This window comes from Opisthorchis viverrini, assembly GCF_000715545.1.
Source record: "Opisthorchis viverrini unplaced genomic scaffold opera_v5_188, whole genome shotgun sequence".
In the NCBI taxonomy this organism is placed as follows: domain Eukaryota; kingdom Metazoa; phylum Platyhelminthes; class Trematoda; order Opisthorchiida; family Opisthorchiidae; genus Opisthorchis; species Opisthorchis viverrini.
Window position 1 is genome coordinate 182,822 of NW_008751842.1, and position 17,529 is coordinate 200,350.

At 44.9% G+C, this 17,529-nt stretch overlaps 3 protein-coding genes across 3 annotated transcripts in view; 2 read left to right on the plus strand and 1 right to left on the minus strand.

The window, feature by feature from the left end:
* T265_07774 (hypothetical protein) overlaps positions 1-14,333 on the plus strand; it is a gene marked incomplete at both ends in the record, with an annotated part of 78,291 nt that extends 63,958 nt beyond the window's left edge. The window contains 3 exons of the mRNA XM_009173386.1: positions 1,828-2,030; positions 12,090-12,440; positions 14,185-14,333. Of these exons, the coding sequence (XP_009171650.1) occupies positions 1,828-2,030; positions 12,090-12,440; positions 14,185-14,333 (703 nt within the window). The remainder of the gene's footprint in view (positions 1-1,827; positions 2,031-12,089; positions 12,441-14,184) is intronic.
* On the minus strand, positions 8,661-9,359 carry T265_07775 (hypothetical protein; the record flags this gene model as incomplete). Its single annotated transcript, XM_009173387.1, has 1 exon — positions 8,661-9,359. One exon carries the CDS (start codon positions 9,357-9,359, stop codon positions 8,661-8,663), a length of 699 nt encoding a protein of 232 aa, XP_009171651.1.
* A 2,447-nt stretch (positions 14,334-16,780) lies between the features above and the next one.
* T265_07776 (hypothetical protein) overlaps positions 16,781-17,529 on the plus strand; it is a gene marked incomplete at both ends in the record, with an annotated part of 99,299 nt that continues 98,550 nt past the window's right edge. Inside the window, one exon of the mRNA XM_009173388.1 lies at positions 16,781-16,844. Coding sequence (XP_009171652.1) covers positions 16,781-16,844 — 64 coding nt within the window. The remainder of the gene's footprint in view (positions 16,845-17,529) is intronic.

A 17,529-nucleotide genomic window follows, 5' to 3' on the forward strand; every position in this document is an offset into this window, starting at 1 on the left:
CAGACTGCTCAAACCGGAGTTATATGAGCGAATCACTAATGTATCATATGTTGGCGGACATTTATATTGAACGTAGAGTATCCTAGTATCAGCCGAGTTAGCGAAAAATACGCTAGTACTTGACTTTGTCGACCGACTTGTCAGTCACTACGGTTAATGCTGTTTTGTTGCCTTGCACAACTACTGTCTCGTGTGCCCTATGCTGTATAATAGCATACTAGTCACATGATTGTTCTTAATGCCGCTTTTAGAACACTACAAAGCACTCATCTGTCCGCCAAGATCCATTTACTATCAATGTCCAGCCGAGTCAATCACGATTGAGTAACGCCACCCGAGGCTGTGCACTCCGAAAACATTCGCACACTCACTGAGTCTTGCACGGTTTGCTCATGTGACTGCTGTTCATTTAGGCGAATTGATTGTAATGTGAACAATTTTCACACTTACCCGCAGCTTCTAATCTGTCCCTGCGTTACTCTTATAAGCCACTCGCTTTTTGACTTGTAATCCCCCAATCTGTGTCGACCAGAAGATCAATAAAGCATCAATGTTCTGAATTCTACTCATGGATGATAGATAGCATGTGAAGCACGAAAGCCGTTACCGGTTAGCTCAGTAGCGTTGGTAACTGCTGTCTTCCCAGATGGGGACGGCGGGACAAAACAAGCTAATGGTTGGTGACCCTGACATATATGGTCATCTAGCAGTCAGTGGTCGTCTTACATCAAAAATATCGCTCTCATCGCACAACTCTCATTTATTTGTCACACCGGACAAACAGAATCACTCGACGTCAGTGAACTAGTTGGGCCATTGGCTGCAACACATGGCTTTCATTCCCTTAATCTCCTTATCCTTGGTGAACGAGGCTGTAGCAGCAGAAACCACTATACTTCGGTGCACGGTTTGTAAATTGAAATGTTCTGGCAGATCATATCATTAAACTGACTGTCTTTCATAATCATAGACGGATACATAAGTTGTATTATGGTGCGTTTCGTTTTTAGGGTGATCTCTTCTGAATGACAGATAGTTGGAGAAGGATATCTTTTTTAGATTAATGCTGAGCATAACCGTTAGTTAATTTTATGTCATCTGGTCGAACTTAATCTGGTGTCGTAATTGGTTAATGTAGTAGTTCTCAAAACATGGGCCATTTATGGTGACTGCCTTCGGTATGGTTTTGTCAGAGTTCTCTCATACGGGAACTGGGACTGCAAAATTTCGCAACTTAAATTACTTAGTTAATGGATATTTTCGAGTTCATTCGATTTCTCCACTTTGCGGACTGTTGGATGTCAGCACCAGAACCATTGTGCTAATAAACACTGATAGATTAATTGTCTTAGTCACAGTGATTGTGAAAAAGGGCAGAAGCTAGTCACATGGCACATGTATGAATTCACTCAATCCCTTTTTCGCCCTAGACCCTTAGGGTTCAGTGAGAGGACATCTGAGCTTCTCTTGGTAGCAGTTTGAAGCTGAAACATGAGACGGTTTCATGCGCTTAATATGTACGAACTGGATGTTATTTAGAAAACCAATGAACCTCCTATTTGTAACCACAAGACAAGTTCGGTATAAAAGTCCATCTTTTAGGTTTTTTCTAGACATTACAGCTTTGCCGCAGTTCTATTTGTCGTGTGGCAACTCAACGGTGACTTGCCAACCTTACCGTGCTTGGATGTGTCCGTTTTTTCGTTCTTACTGTCAGTATGATTACGTGGTACAAAGCATGATTTCACAAATGCAATGATGTTTATTGTGCTCGAAAAAGTTGCTCATTATAACACGTGTTTTCCTTGGCCACTTCAATCAACGTAGATCAGAACGACGTCTGCACGAGTTGAGCGAGCACAATTCCCCGCCCTGTACTACCCCAACGTCTTTGACCAAACCAGAGGATCAGCTGATCAGTTTCCAATGTGAGTTGTCTGTTGCACAATCACCATCATCTTCCTTGTTCTTCTTAGTCCATTTGATGCTTTTGTTTTCTATTTTATCTGGATTTTCATTTCTGTGTGCATGTACATGACATGGGTCGCAGAATACGATGGTAATTTACTGACTTGTTCCAGTTGCAGTCGCCTGAATCTGATGTCCCGAATTAAACTTACCCAGTACAATGGTTCCATTCGGATGCAAACGCCTGAGAGACCGAACAACACGGTAGGGGAAACTATAGAAAGTTGGTTCGTTTCTTGCCCACTACTGAGTCGAACCGTCAGTCTCATATCCTGAGATTGCCTCATATTCTAATTACTGCAACATTTAATCGTATCCTAACTTAATGAGTATTTCTAGCTGTTCCACGCAGACATCTCTCCTAAACAAATCGTGTCCAAGTGATGTTTCTTTCCCCTACATTGGCAAGGTTCGATTTTGGTTTTTCACACCCACAAAAGTCATCCGCAAGTTACACTGGTAGATGTGTAGTAGCCTATCACTTTTCGAAAATTCCCCAGCTACTCTTATCGACAAGTTTTACTCGTGGGTCTACTGTTGTTGTTGAATTGTTAACTGTCTACTAATTGGTGTCCAGCATCATTTATTCAGATAACGCGGCCTGTTTGAGTGTACAGTCCTCAAGCCAGAAAATTCAAAACTGCAGTTATTCACTCACCATTGGTATCCGAATGACACGTAACTACAGCTCATTTTGAATCAACCGTTTTTTCTGAGAACAAGGTGTGTTTTCAACAGTGCACCTCGGTTCTGCGTGAAACCCACCTTCGATCGGTATTGTGATGACGGTTGTCGCCTAGTGCTACTCTTCCAAGACCATTTGGTTGTCACCTATTTAGTTCCTCAAACACCGAGGTTGTTTTTGTCCAGTGATTCACTCTCTTTTTTCGGATCACAGTCGCTTTTAATTGTGGCTTTGTCGAAGGCTGCTAGGCTTCTGATTAGTGTTCGCCTTCCCGCAAATTCATAATTCGACAGTGCTCCCGATATTCAGGTTTATCATTCCGGTAATCTGTGAATCCTAATCGTGCGTAACACCCACCTTTGAACTCTGAAACCTGTGTTATCGCGTCACGTAGATTGTTATGTGTTGAATTTAAGCAGTAGTGTTGTCTCACTTGGTGTTACTGTGCATGTTATTTGCGTTCTGACCAGAATAGATGCAGTGGTAACATATTTCTGCCCATTATTATCATTTATTTTTGCGAAAGAGTAACAGGAGAATATGGGAGAAAAGAGAGAAACGTCTCATTCGAAATCATGCCAAGGACAGTGCCAGTCTGATGAGGTGCATCCCAAAGTATGTAAAGATTTTGGTATGGGAACATGCGTCTAAGGACCAACAACCAAAGAAAGGACAAACAATGCTGAATGCTCTTCAAGGCGCAGTGTGCGTTAGCACAGTCAAGACTCGCACATCAGGCACAAAGTGACCGTCATACTGGGTCTGGTGTGAGATTAAATGGCAAAAATGTACCTTCAACGCCATGTGCCACACATAAAAGTGTCATAAGTACGCAGGGAGCCCACAATGGCAAGCAAACACAAGTCACTGACTGCGACCTTAGGAAGTCCCAGTCCAATAACAGCCTTAGCGGATTGAGGAAAGCAGATCCCTCGATAAGAGATGATCATCGGCTGGTGAACCAAAAAGTCGATATCACAACCGATGGCATGTAGGGCTGAGGTTATGGCGAGGGAATGTTCATCAGCACCATACTTCTGCTTCTTCTCATTCCACACTATCACTCCACGCCCATCCGAGACTATGCTACATGTTTTGGCACAACGCTTCTGCCAAGGCATTGCCTCCAAAAATAAGGCGAAGTAGCCCGACTCCAAATTTCGTTCCATCAAAAAAGACATGGTGTCCCGTTTCCAAAAAAGGCACAACCTGTTCGGCGTGGTAGTAGTAGTAATTCAACAACTTCCGATGGTATTAATTGATTGTCCGGGTTGGATGTGCGATTGATCATCGCGGTTATAATCTTGGGTGTCCTAGAGAACCCGTGCATGGCAGCGCTGTTGATCCTTCTGGAGGCCCTCTTCCCCATAGTTATAGCTGCTGACAAGTGTCAATTACGTTCGTGAATCTTCGAAGCCAGGACAACGGTAAATTTCCTTCCACACTAGCATGCATTGAGGTTATCAATCAGCTTGCTGTTCGACTGTGAATTTCACGCAACGCGGGATCCTGCGAAACCCCATCTGACTTTTTTCTCCCGCTCAAATGAACTAGGTGAGGTCTTTCCTTACAAGTGAAAGGGTATGAAGGGTCGAATTCAAAACAAACAGTATAACAAGCAATTCTTCCATGTATCAGCTGGCTTTGACGTCAGTAAAATGTGGTGGCGCATCGCTGCTACATGTCGTTGAACATTAGAACTCTAAAACTTCTACCATCAAAATAAGTAAAGTCGAATGTAGTTGTTGCCAAAAAGTGATGCTGAACTCAACGAAATCTCAAACCCTTTGCTTATGGTAATGTTTTCATCTATTCATTCACCGAATTTCTTAGCGATGAACCTTATCCAACTAGAGTAGTGTTGTAACGGTATTTTCCCCAGCTTAGCTCTCGGTCTGAGCCTCCCAAGCTAACGTTCACGTCAAAACAACTAACGAAGGTGCACAAGGTCTATTAATGCCCAAAACGAAGTCAAGAACAGCTGTACAGCGCTTCGTATATATAGCGTAAGTGGTTATAACTTCCTGGAAGTTCTGACGCGTTCTGGATGCGCCATTGGCAACCGGCATTTGGCTAATATTGGGTCACGATTGGCTGTTGGGTCCATATTTTTGACCAATCAGATCTCGTCGTAATGCCGGACCGGCAAGCGTCTTGAATTCTCGCCAATCTCGTGCGGGTCAGGCTTATCGGCTGTAGCAGCGCACAAGGACATGCGGTAAAGCGGGATCCGTGTGGAATTCTGCCTAACAAGTGGACCCAACTGATGATAGCCAAATCATTAGCATGAAGAGTGTTAAACTGCTTTTCCAACCACTTTCACTTAATATCCCGTTTCGTTGCAAGAAGTTACTCATTCTGTTTATTTCAGCAGGTCGTGGTAGTACGTGCCCTTCAGATGGAACGGCACTCACTAGAGTAGCATCTGATGTAATATATACCTGGAAAACAACCAGCGAAGCTGAACTTGCTCATTTACGGCCACCTGAGTAACCCTGTATCCGATCCGTATACCACTGAAGGCGCTTCTGATGGTAGCCATCTCCATCGTTGAAACCAACCAAGCTGATGAGGTTGAAATTTGCAACTCAACTTTTAATCGGCAATGTGACGCTCATCTCAATTATTCTTAGTGCTTACCAGAACGTAGGGTAACTAATTCTGCTATCTCCGGCCGCTAGCCCAAACTTGGTTCAACCACTGTGATAGATAGTTCTTTTCTAACTGACCCCAGCCAGCTGACAGTTTGTATCCGTATCAATAATCTGAACAGTCCTTCTCCTTTGCTTGCTGGTTATCCTTGTCAAACAAAGGAATCACTGGACTCAAGTTCAGTTCTCATTAGAGATCAGCTTTGGATCTCTCAGGCCGTGCTGGTATTCAGACTCCGGACAAGAAGAGACACGGACAAACTTGACTTATCACTTTTGAGCCGGTACATATTGCAAATTATTCACTAATCAGTGAGGTTTAGTACATTCTGCGGAAACGTACCCTTTCACCCAAACCTTTCGAAATAGGGACATGGGCTTGGCATTAAGTTATCCGTCTGAATAGAACTGGTACTCATGATGGGGCCCGCGTAACGCGTTTAGTAAACCTACTGCCTGCTCACATGTAGTAGCGTGTATCACGACGGCACCTGCGAGAAAATCCGCTGCGTGTTTGCTAGCCATCATGTGACCAGACGTGAATGAATACCATTCCAGTTTGGACAAGCGGAAGAGTGGGTGTAGGTTGTTGTGGGCTTTGTACAACTAGCGTTCACGTCACTCCGGTGATGTCCGTTAGGTTTCGCCTGTAATAATAAATAACTAAATAATAATTAGTTAGTTGTTGCACCCATTCGGTGCGTAGCTGTCGCGTTACCCAGAGGAAGTACGAGTGCTGAGATACTGTCCTATTGCCCATGCCTAAACGGAAACAGCCGAGTTGCCACGGACTTTCCAGTCTGTAAGTACGAGCCCTAACGACTGATCCATCTGGGCTGTGGTGCAGCCTGACTGCGAAGTCCTAACAGGCGTTTCAGTTGATCAACACAACCAGGACAGTTTACGCATCATCGTTCAAACCGTTTCGTCAACCGGTCACATCGCTCAAATCTGAACACGTTTACTTGTTCGAATGCGTCTAGTGTGTGACGGTGGAGTAGTTTCGCATATCATATATCGTTGGATTCGAATCCCAGAACGGCGAAGAATATGAGCTGATGGTGAACTGTAATAATGTTGAAGTCCGGTGCCTCTTTGATACGGACACGCAAAAAACTGCTCCAGGACAAGTGGAGGACTGTTCAAATGGTGGTGAATGCAGTTGAGGAGAATGGGCTACCGCAACAGGCTCCGCTGACATCTGTTTTCGTGTTAATAGTGACAGCCGATGGGTACTGTGAGGCCAGTTTCGGTTGCAGACATTAGACCTGAATCCATGGTTTACGCCACAGTGGGTGAAGCTCGACTGTTCATGCGATATGAACACAAAACACTTATTATTTTGGCTTGGAATCTGTTGGCCGTACTTTTACGAGTATGCATCGACCTACCTGGTGCTATCTGTATGTTCTCCTTAGGTACCGATTTTTCTGGTAAGAACTATGGCTAATCGTTTTACAAGCAGTCATCATTCCTGTTTAATTCGGGCATGATGCGCTCATGATAATCACTCGTGTTTGTGCCTCTTAAATGATCCATGTGATGCTAATCCTTTGTGGGACTGACACCAGAATTCATAAAAGACAAAATACCGAGCAACCCATAGCATGTAGCCTTGATAAGAATGGAGTTTTTGACAAGGTCACCCCATTTGTCTGGTAAGTGTACCAAACCTAGGTTCTTCGGATCCGACGTAATAAATAGGATGCTGATTGCTCGGAATCAACGATGGATTCACGATATATCCTCCACCAAGAGTCCTGGAATCCGATCCGAGCTGAATCCAACTAGACTAAGTTGTGACCGAAAATCAATATGTGCGAGCGAACGAAGTTTATTCGAGCTGATAGCACATCTTAGCTGCTTACCCAAACAAGTTGGTTGTATCCGGACAAGCACACTACAACGGCGTGTTTAAAATCAGGGATTATGGTATCGCGTTGTTGTTTTCTCCAGGTCGGTTATTTTAACTTTTTATCTGACTCACTCGCTTCCGTGTAAATATATGTTCGTGGTTGGGAGTAGTTTTCTTATGTTTACTTTCGTTACGGAATCTGCTCGAACCATAACCCATGGGTGCAGGCTGGAGGTGATCTTAGACAGCATCAGCTACACAGTTTAGTGAATCGCTGCTCATTCTTCATCTTACGCCAATAATTATTCTCACTGTGGAACTAGCTGAGCACCTAAAACTTTTTGTTCGTTGTATTAGCCACTAGGTCAGTTAGGGTTTCTATACAACCTAAGCAGCCGACATTCTCCTAAGCAGTTTGTACTCCTTGTACAGCTGTGAATGCCAAGACTGAGCGATTGTGCTGTCGTGTATTGCTTGGAATCAGGCCCCAATTTGCGATTCCAGATACGTAGACCTTCAACTCGTACTTCAAAATACACTGTTCACACACCAGCTACTCAACACTGGAATGCATACATGGGACCCTAGCACGTCCTTAGTTGACTTGAAGCCCGAATGATACCCCACCAAAAGATTTTTTTCAAATCTTACCAGGCGAAAGAACATGTACTTTTGAGCTTCAGTACTCTGGACGTGCCAATATATTCCGTTCGTTACCTTACCCTGCCACCTAACTGAGTGAACATGTTCCTTTATGGGTTAGCTCACTTTGTTTAGCACTGCCAAAGCACTTACGAGAAACAGTTAAACAAAACTTGGCAGCGTCCCGGCGTAAACATCCAGTTCGAAGATATTTCTTATTGGTTAGTGTATTTGAACAGCGAGATGGGTTTGTACGATCAACAGAATCCCACAATGGACCTGTTTTGGTGTTTCTCTAGGGTGGCAGTCCAAAATTTCGTATTGAAGAGTGTCACAAAACAAGCGCAGTTTTCAACTGAAGAGATCAAGTAAGTTACAGACCGGAATTCGGTTCCGGTGTCGTCCTGAACGTGTGACCCGCTTCCCTATAGAAGCCGGTGATCGAGCCCGATTGACGCCAGCGTTAGTCGGATGATAAAGTATCTGGAATCATCAAGCTTCGCAAGACTTGGTGACTTCGTGATCCATCTAGCTCTCTAAACTAATATACCATTCTAGCTTGAATCTCCGTGAGTGTTTCTAAATGGCCCCGAACGATTGACGCCCGACTGCCTGAGTTTGCAACAGCATGTGGCATTTTAGCGGCTGACTTAGCCTTTACATCTAACCTCTGTACTTCCAGTTCACTCGTACAGATTCTCTTCAGCAAAGTCAGGCACAGGTATATGCGGTTTTCGTTTTTTGCTCAGTAAAAACATTCGAGGTCAAATGTACAAATGCGTAACGTTCATGAAATAACTCGCCTTCGGCTTTGCCCTGTCATTACACTGGAGGTGTGCGTTGTTGTCTTTCCAAATTCTCATCGCGGTACACTATTTTCTTCAGAGTCTAGCGTTGTTGTGGTCGGCTCTGCAGAGTCAGTCGATCCGTTGGTAGCAACGGAGTTTGTCAGTATTGTCCACAAGGCCTGAATGGTATTTGCTTTTAGGTCCTTACGCAATCCGTCCTCCTTTCTGCTATCTGATGATCGTTTTATGGCTGGATCACGTGGTACGGAGAGTTTCTTCAGTATACGGCTTATCTGACGGCGGGAAATAGGCAGATTCAGCTCCTCTTTCAGGTCCTGACAGCTCAAGCTGGAATTCGAAGAAGCTTTCGCGTATAATCTGTCTAACTGTTCCCTTGATAGAGCACATTTTCTCCCACTCCGTTTCTTTCTTCTTTCCGTAGCTGGAAACTGTAAACATTGGGATACCGCTGTCTTACTGCGCCCAACGGTTCGGGCAATTTGTCGTAGACTTTTTCCAACTTGTTTCAATGCCAAAATACGAAACCGTTCCGTTGTAGTTAACTGGGTTCCCTTTGGCATATTCCTACCCTGGAACGGGCTGGAACCGGTACTCGATTGGTTAGTAAGCACGAGTCGGTTCACTGTACACATCAACTCAAGTTGAGTTGTCTTTTGTCTTAGATGTCTCCCATTTATGTTCCATTCCTGTTTTGTGTGTTCACCGGCTGATGGCAGCCACAAACTGACGCTCGTCGCTAGACCAATCATGTGTTTCGTTCTTCCAACGAAGGCGCAAACAATGCGTGTCTGCCTCACATTCATATTTAGGCACCGTGTTATTGTGTCCGTCTCACTAGGAAGCTCGGGTGGCTATCGATCGTTCCTCTGCTGGTCAATTTGTATGACTTGAAACCCGGACGTCTTGTGCGCACATGGAGCTAAGCACCGGCGACTTGTTTTCTTGTGATACCCGACAGCGCGTGATACGTGAAATAATCGCAAGGTCATGAGCGAGTTTTTGTTCATTAATTTGCGACCTCTTGCGGAACAGTTAGTTAAAGTGAAGCTGTCCCAATTATCTCTGGGTTTTCGCACCCGATATACGTACTCGCAAGTGTCTGTGACGCAGTTTACTTTAGCACTTCTTGTTTTTGTTTGCGTAACGTACAAATAGCATGCAGAAACAAAGATAGGATCTTTCACGCTCGCATTATGGATAGCGTCTTTGGCGTTGTCTAGTCGTTTGGGTCCTAATACTTGTACACGTTATGTCTAGCATTTGGCATCCTACATCTCGTGTTCACTGTAACAGCTTCCCATTTTCGCCTTTTCTTCGATGGAACCTGTGAAGGTGATCCGTCCATCGGTAATTCTAGGTGAATTTTCATGGGTCGTTCAACATACTCATCTCTTTTGATTGCAAAAGTTTCATCACCATTCGACGAACAAACCAACAACCAAGCAGCTCACCCGAGCTACCTATATTTCACAAGATCGCAACCGTCACCTGTTCCTGGTTTACGAGCGATTATGGCGACAACTCACAGGAGCGCTTTGCAGTTGTTATTTCATGCTTTTGTTTTCGGCCTCCGATCCCCTTTCCCCCACCAATTAGTCACGTTTCACAACAAAATCACAAGGGGATTTCAATTGAGATGGCACTACGCATAAGATTGATGAAAACTCACCCTTGTGATGCATTCAAAGGTCCACCCTTATACGTTGATGAGTTGGACGACTGCACTACTTCGGTCTACTCTTCTTCCAAACCAGATTCCTATCCTCTGTACTCCGTTGCTCTCTGCACCATTGCTTCGGTCCCGAGGATGAGTTTTTTGTTCAGACCCCTGGTTCACTTGTTCAGCCATAATCCTCCTCCTACATATACATTACTGGCTCTGTACACCGATAATTGGAGCTTGGGAAGTGGCAGCTGTGTGTTGGATTGAAAGCTTTCCTCTTTCGATTTTATGACCAGTGAAAGCATCATACAGAATAAGTGGGGTCATTTTTGCTGCTACAATACCTCTTCGGGTGGATAAACTTTCCTCATCACAGCTTCCATACAGAAATGTCGTTATTCGCTTTGCTCAAGCAGGTCTACAAGTGTTTCTAGCCACTGATGCTTCCTGTTATATATGCCTATCCAACTTCTGGAAGCCACTTCTGTCACATTTTCCTGAGGGTGATACCTTGGGATTAGATACTATCACTTCCTATCACCTTCCTGCATACTTTTACGCAACCCAATGGTCTGTTTTATCATATTTCTGTGAAATGAAACTGTTTCCGTTTACTTCCTTGCGTAGTCACCCAGTTCCCAAACTACCTGAACACGTCACCGCCTCCAATACTTAGCCGTTACTCTCACGATCTCATTTTCTGGTTATCAAAACTGCAGTAGCTGGAACAACATACTCCACTTACGCGGTTTATAGCTGACAAATTGATATACTGGCCAGCACGCCAAACTGCGAGTGTACACCATTCATCATAACTTGAAGAATAAACATCATGATTGATCGTCCGATTAGGGTGCGCCGTGGCCCCTCAGAATCAACACAGGAATTTCCCCAGGTTCAATCCTGTCTCCTACCCTTTATCCTCTTTCGAATACTCGGTGAACTTTCAGGATCTGTATTTGCATTGAAGAGCATGCTAATCACCTTTCCAGGGCCTGTCTGTTCGAAACTCTGCTACCTGCGTTTAGGCGTTTGACCTTAAGATCCCCCACATGTAAGGTGTGAATGGGAATGAGGTTACTTTCATTAATGTGTCGTTACCTCGTTACTCTTATTCCAAGTCGGTGGTAGCCCACTCTCCTTTGTTTCCTCACGATAATTGGTCCAAGTGGAGTGAAAAAGTTCTTAGAACATTTGTTATGGTTTCAACACCTATCGTCCAGGTTTTGCTGTCGTGTCAAGTGATACACAGGCTGGTCTAATCTAGATGTCGGTTGTTCGTTTTGACAGCTACACTGCCACTCTGTGTCCTTGCTTGAATGTTGCACGTTCTTTCACCGTCTTAGGGCTGTAACACCTGTGCTACCTGAAGAATCAAACGAACATTGAAAGGCCATTAATGTATTATTTTCTGGAAAAAAGTGACGAATTTGAATATGCGAGTGGGGAAGTATGGCGACATGTGGTTGGTTCAGAGTTGTGTAACAAGAGGTGACTGTGGAGTTTTAACCTTAACTGAAATTAAGGGTATAGCTTTTCTCTTTGGAATCCTACTATCGTATTCTTCCACGGACTACCGTCTCCCGGGTAATTTTGAAGTGAGATTCGCATTTTGAAAATCAGACACTAGCTTGCCATCCACTTCACATGACAGTGATGTCACCTGGTTGGTTTATCCACCGCAGTCGAATCACAGCCTGTGGCTATCACGCTTATGTATACCTGCGAAAACAATGGAGGTTTGACCTTCGTAAGATTAGTTCCGTCTCCAAGTTTTACAATTACATCCATATCCCCTATTGTTTCCTCCCCGTAGCTTCGAATTATGCCCCGGACAACCAGAATACGTCTTTACATGATCGGCTCAGTTCTCTGGCTCAAGTTGTCACTGAAGAAGCCGATGTCAGCTTGGCCATGTTATGTCATCGTATCAGTCGGCTGCAAACGGAAGCTGAAGCAGTGGCCAGGGCAATTACGTCTTCTGACCCTTCCCAGTGCACAACCATAGCTCCGCTCAACTCCGACCAGTTTTCTCGACCCACGATTGAGGATAAGTCGGAAAAATCTGGTCCTAATCGACAGGGTGATACTTTGAACAGTAGTTCAACGAATTCGGTTGCTGTTGTTTTGACAAACTGCGAATCCCAATCCAATGGAGCATCACCGCGTGATTGTGACGCTAGGAACCAGCCGGTGGCACAGGATTAAACCCTTTAAGTGAGTATCCCCACTCCGATCCTGTTGCTTGATATAGACTCGTGAACTCTTATCCAAATAGAACTCTAAATGACCCGGTTTAACATCATAGGTGCTATTGTTTGACTTGATGTGAAGTCAATGACAACCGTTTATTAATAAGTTGTATCCTGGGCTAGTAATCAGATACCCAAAACCGCAATTTTCTCGGTACAACCTATCGCAATCCCAAGTGTTCTTGAAATTTATATGTGACCGCCGATGACATTCTGTGTTTCGAAGCTACTGTGTTTGGTATCCAAACCTCAAATGAAAGATCGCCCCAAAGACGCGAATACTGACCATTATGACATAGGTGCTAACGTACTGGTCAGCACAAAGTTATTATCTGATGAAGGGCGGACCTCCTGAATAACCAGAACTTCGATGGTACGCTATTAGCGAGTTACTGGTGGCAAATTCGAGGTTATGTTGCAAATAGTATCACTCTTCCTAACTGATTTCTGTGGACAGAGGCAGTCGTTATGCATTCAGTGGAGGCCAAGGTACATTCACGCGGGCCAAAATTTACTGTTACCGATTATGCTGTTGACAAAGTGAGAGCCGAACTGTTCTACTTAATCTAATCACGGATGTCATGCGAGGTACCATCAACCTCTATCATCATTTTGGAGCGAGTGCGTCCTCTGAGGCATCCATTTCTTAACCATAGGTGCGCTTGTGGGTCTTAGTGTGACAAGTACACTTGCGTACGCGAGAGGGAATACGGGGGTGACCTCGAACCATCGGCCTCCAGTTTACCAGAGAGGAGATAGCCCTACTGAGCTATTGAAGGTGCTTGCTTCCCACCATATGTTACTCGCTGCGCCAGTGGGATAACAGCTGTAGTTTTCGAACATCACTAAGGTGCTCTTTGCTTCAGTTGGTCCCTCCCGACTTATCCATTCGCTCATGTCATGTGTTAGGGCAGATATCATGCCTCCAGTCCTGGCGAAACTTCGGGAGAGTTGACGCGTTCTTTTGTGGCAGTCGGAAGAAAGTCACTACAGCCACATGTGCATCTCTCGATGGCAGCATGGCGTTGTTCCGACGCTCTTCATATGTAGTGAGTGCAGGCGGAACGCATGCATCTAAACGCTTTGGAGCATCTAATATTCGGTCTGTGGATACGAGCTGTGCACCCCTCTGGTAACGGACGACACGAGAACCGTGCGTCCGGTTATGTATGCGTTCATGGAGAGCGGACAGCCTGCTTTCATGCACGACACTCGGCACAGGTTTTTCGGAGGCGGTGGGTAAGGGAATTAATACCCCCGCTTCAAGAACGAACCAGGTGGAAGAAACCCCAAAGGAACTTCAGTTGGTCCCTCCCGACTTATCCATTCGCTCATGTTATGTGTAATAAAAAATTCGCACTTTAAGATTATTCAGCTGTTGACTCTTGGATAGCCAAGTAATACGTTTCGTTGTTCATGGGATCCCACTGAAAGTGTTGAAATCAAGCTCCCATTGTTTCCCGACACCTACCTGTCTCACTGGCAACGACTGCACAATCCGCACTCATCTGTACTCTTTGTGGGGGCCAATACTAACTAGCTGATTAATTCATTTGAATGAAAAATCCTCTTCTCGCTTATTTGACGCTTACATTCTATAACAGTCTCAACTTGATATCGCGTCATTTCCTTACACATTTTCTTCTGTCTTTCTTCCAGTTCGTTACATATATTCTACTGGGAATCGGACAGTGCGGTTACGGCTTTTCTGTTACATAGACCTAATCTATAAAATTAGTGAATATCCTTTTTCTCCCCGCCAAACTATTTACTTTCTTTCCATCATACTTGTGTGTTTCTATCCGTAGGATGGGGATTGGGACAGCCTTTCATTATAAACTTACCCGAAAACGCCCCTAACGAAAACTCCGCTCTCGTGCTTCTTGTTGATATGGTCTAATTTAACGGGGGGTAGTGGTGTTACTGATTGATAATACGCGAATTATTCAACACAAACGGGTCCCAGGGAGCCTAGTCGTATGCTTCAAATCAGGTCGTGGCCGAACAGTTATTAACAATGACTACAATCATGTTCTCAAACAGCCCGGTCGATCTGAAGACCCTAAACACCCTCCAAAACATTGTCACCACAGTATAACGGGAATGTATTTNATCAGGTAGGCGCAGTCTCCGACTTCCCGTCAACCTTACGTTCTACATGAACCAAAATTTGACTGCTTTCGAGAAATACACTCATTTGCATGAAATTCAAGACTGCTGACGATTCCTTTTTTCAGATATACACAACCACCCTGTGGATAAGACGGCGTCACGAGATAGCTGCGGGTGTCGGTCCTATCATGAATATGTTGCTCTATAGGTTGTGACCGTCCTGAATCTGTCGCCATAACAACGGTAGCCGCTGTCGCTCATCCCGACCACTTATCGTGCTTAGTCCGTCTGTAGAAGACAGCTTACTAACAATTTGCCCCCGTTCCATACCACATGTGGCAGCCGATCCCCATATTTATTCCCCCAGGTTAGATGAACTGAAACCTTGTTTTACAGAACTATTTTTATAACTCTTACGGACTTTGGTCGGACATTGTGGTTTTTGTGGTCGCTTACCGTCTGTATCCGCTTCATTGTGACAATATCGAATTTGAGGCGATGTGATCTGCGCTTTATCCTCGGGCTGGTGATTTTACCACCTTAATTTGTAGCCCAACGGTATCTGCAGACGAGAATCCGTTGAGGTTTGTTGAGGGTATGTATCATTATCTTCGCAATAGTACCATGATCCTAGAAATAGGATGTCTTGGCCGTTTTCGTGGATTGGCACGCGTCGCTTAATTTCAAAATGTAGACATTCGTAACAGTACTCAACGGTCTACGGACTCGGAGAAAATGATGGAGAAAGCCCCGTCAATGGACCTCTATCTACCGGAGGAATCAAGGCAAGTCAGCAATTCCGGCAATCCTTTAGCCCGGCTTTGCCCCATCTAAGCTTAAAAAATTAAAGTAAGCTGCTTTGTTGCGAGCACAGATTAAGCTTTTTAGGGCGCGTAATGTGGTGAGTCTAGCGGAGTTAGTGCTGGATTCAGACGATGATTCCTTCGTTGACGTGCAGGTTGAAACACAGGTTAGGGTAAATGATTACTTTGCGGGGATGAGAAGTAGCACGCCCGTATGTGAGACACCAGTGATCTAACATACTTCTTGCGTGGTTAAGATAGACCTACCTAGAGTGGACTTAGAGGCTTTCGACGCCGACGCAAGGTGTTAATGGAGACCTAGTCAACAGTTCAAATACTATATAGAAAATGGAGTGCAAGGTAATGCAAGGAGGATGGTATATTTGATTCATTACTGCAGAGGCCTAGCGAAGGAAGCCGTGGCTGAGCGAGTAATGTTGCCTTTGGAGATTGCCTACGGCGGAGCGCGGGAAATACTTAAGGATCTTTTTGAGAGGAAAGATATGGTAGCCAGAGCCATACCGGACGATATGTTCAAGAAATTGAAACGGTTGCATGATGATGCAGATTCACTGTCTCGTTTGTCGATAAATCTTTATAACTGTCACGTTGCTCTAAGTCAGATGAATCGTATTAGTGACATAAATTCCACCTCAACCACACAACGCATTCTCCACACGTTATCGAGGGATGCTCATCGGAACTGGTCGAGGTTGGCTGACTCTATGGACAACCTTGGAATACAGACAGGTTTCTCTGATCTATGCAGCCTCGTTTCTCAAGAACGCATTGCTCGCAGCCACTATGGCATGATTAACATAGGCTCAGAACGCCATCGTCCTCAAAAGTATCATTAGCGGTAGCCAACAGAAGGCGCCATAACATATTCGCCATTCAGAAGGAAACCCATGACTCGTGCCCATTGCGACGGCAGACACGGGCTGGCGCAGTGTCATAGGTTTACTGACTTGCCAACGCGAGTAAGATGGAGCGTGGTGAGAGGAAAAGGGCTATGTTTTGTGTGCTGAAACCAGGCCATGATAGTAACAAGTGTGGCGCTCCTAGGAAGTATGGTATAGAGCGCTGCTTGGGGCTCACCACCATCTATTACATGTAATACCGGATGCCAACAAAACCACATTGGTTGATTTGTGCAAGTCGACGTCTCAGACGGAAGCAGAACCTGCCTTGGCGTCATACAGGTTCGTGTGAATGGTCCGCAAGGCAGCGTTCTTACGTATGGATTGGTGGATAGTGGGTCGGACGTAACATTGGTAACGAAAGGCTTGTTTGATTAGGTTGGTCTGACCGGCACTCCAACATCTGTGAATTTCTCAAAAATGAGGGAGACCCCTACTGTAGAGGCTGTAAGACTCCGAATCGAGTTTGAGTCGGTAGATCCAGGTGAGACCGTAGCGGATAAACAAGCCTTTTCAATACGCTGTCTGCCCATCAGCCCACCAGTCGTGAGCCCAACTAGGACAGCTTGTCAGTATACTCAATACTGCACTGGATTTCACCTGCCGGGGCCACTTATAGTAACTGACAGGCCCGTGCACATGCACGCAACTGACTGTAATTTCCCAACTATACAAAATAGACTAATCCAACGACCAAAGGCGGTCCTTTGTATCCATGCCTTCACCACCTGCCAACACTGCATGCTTGAAAAATACACCACCAACAACAACTCATGTTCCTCTTTATTGGTTGCATCGGTACAAATATAATGTGTGGTTACGGGGTTTTTGAAAAAATGTATAATGTTCTTCTGCTACAATTTCGGCTTGCCTCCCCCACAAGATCAATTCCGTATACGGTGTTCGGGTCGCCCTATGCATTAGCACCTTGTCCTTATCCAACCTATACCCTGCACCTGACGTCCCCACAACTGTGCAACAAGTGGGTCTGTTTAGTTTCAGGTTAAACCACTGTTTTGTGACAAAACTCGCCACGTGCTCTCGCCGTCACGCACTCCACCAAAGTAGCAATATAACCAACAAGGGGCACCCTTCTGGGCTTCATGCTACTCACCGCTCATGTCGAATTACTGCGACCCATCTTTACTTCCGAAATCATGTCGACTATA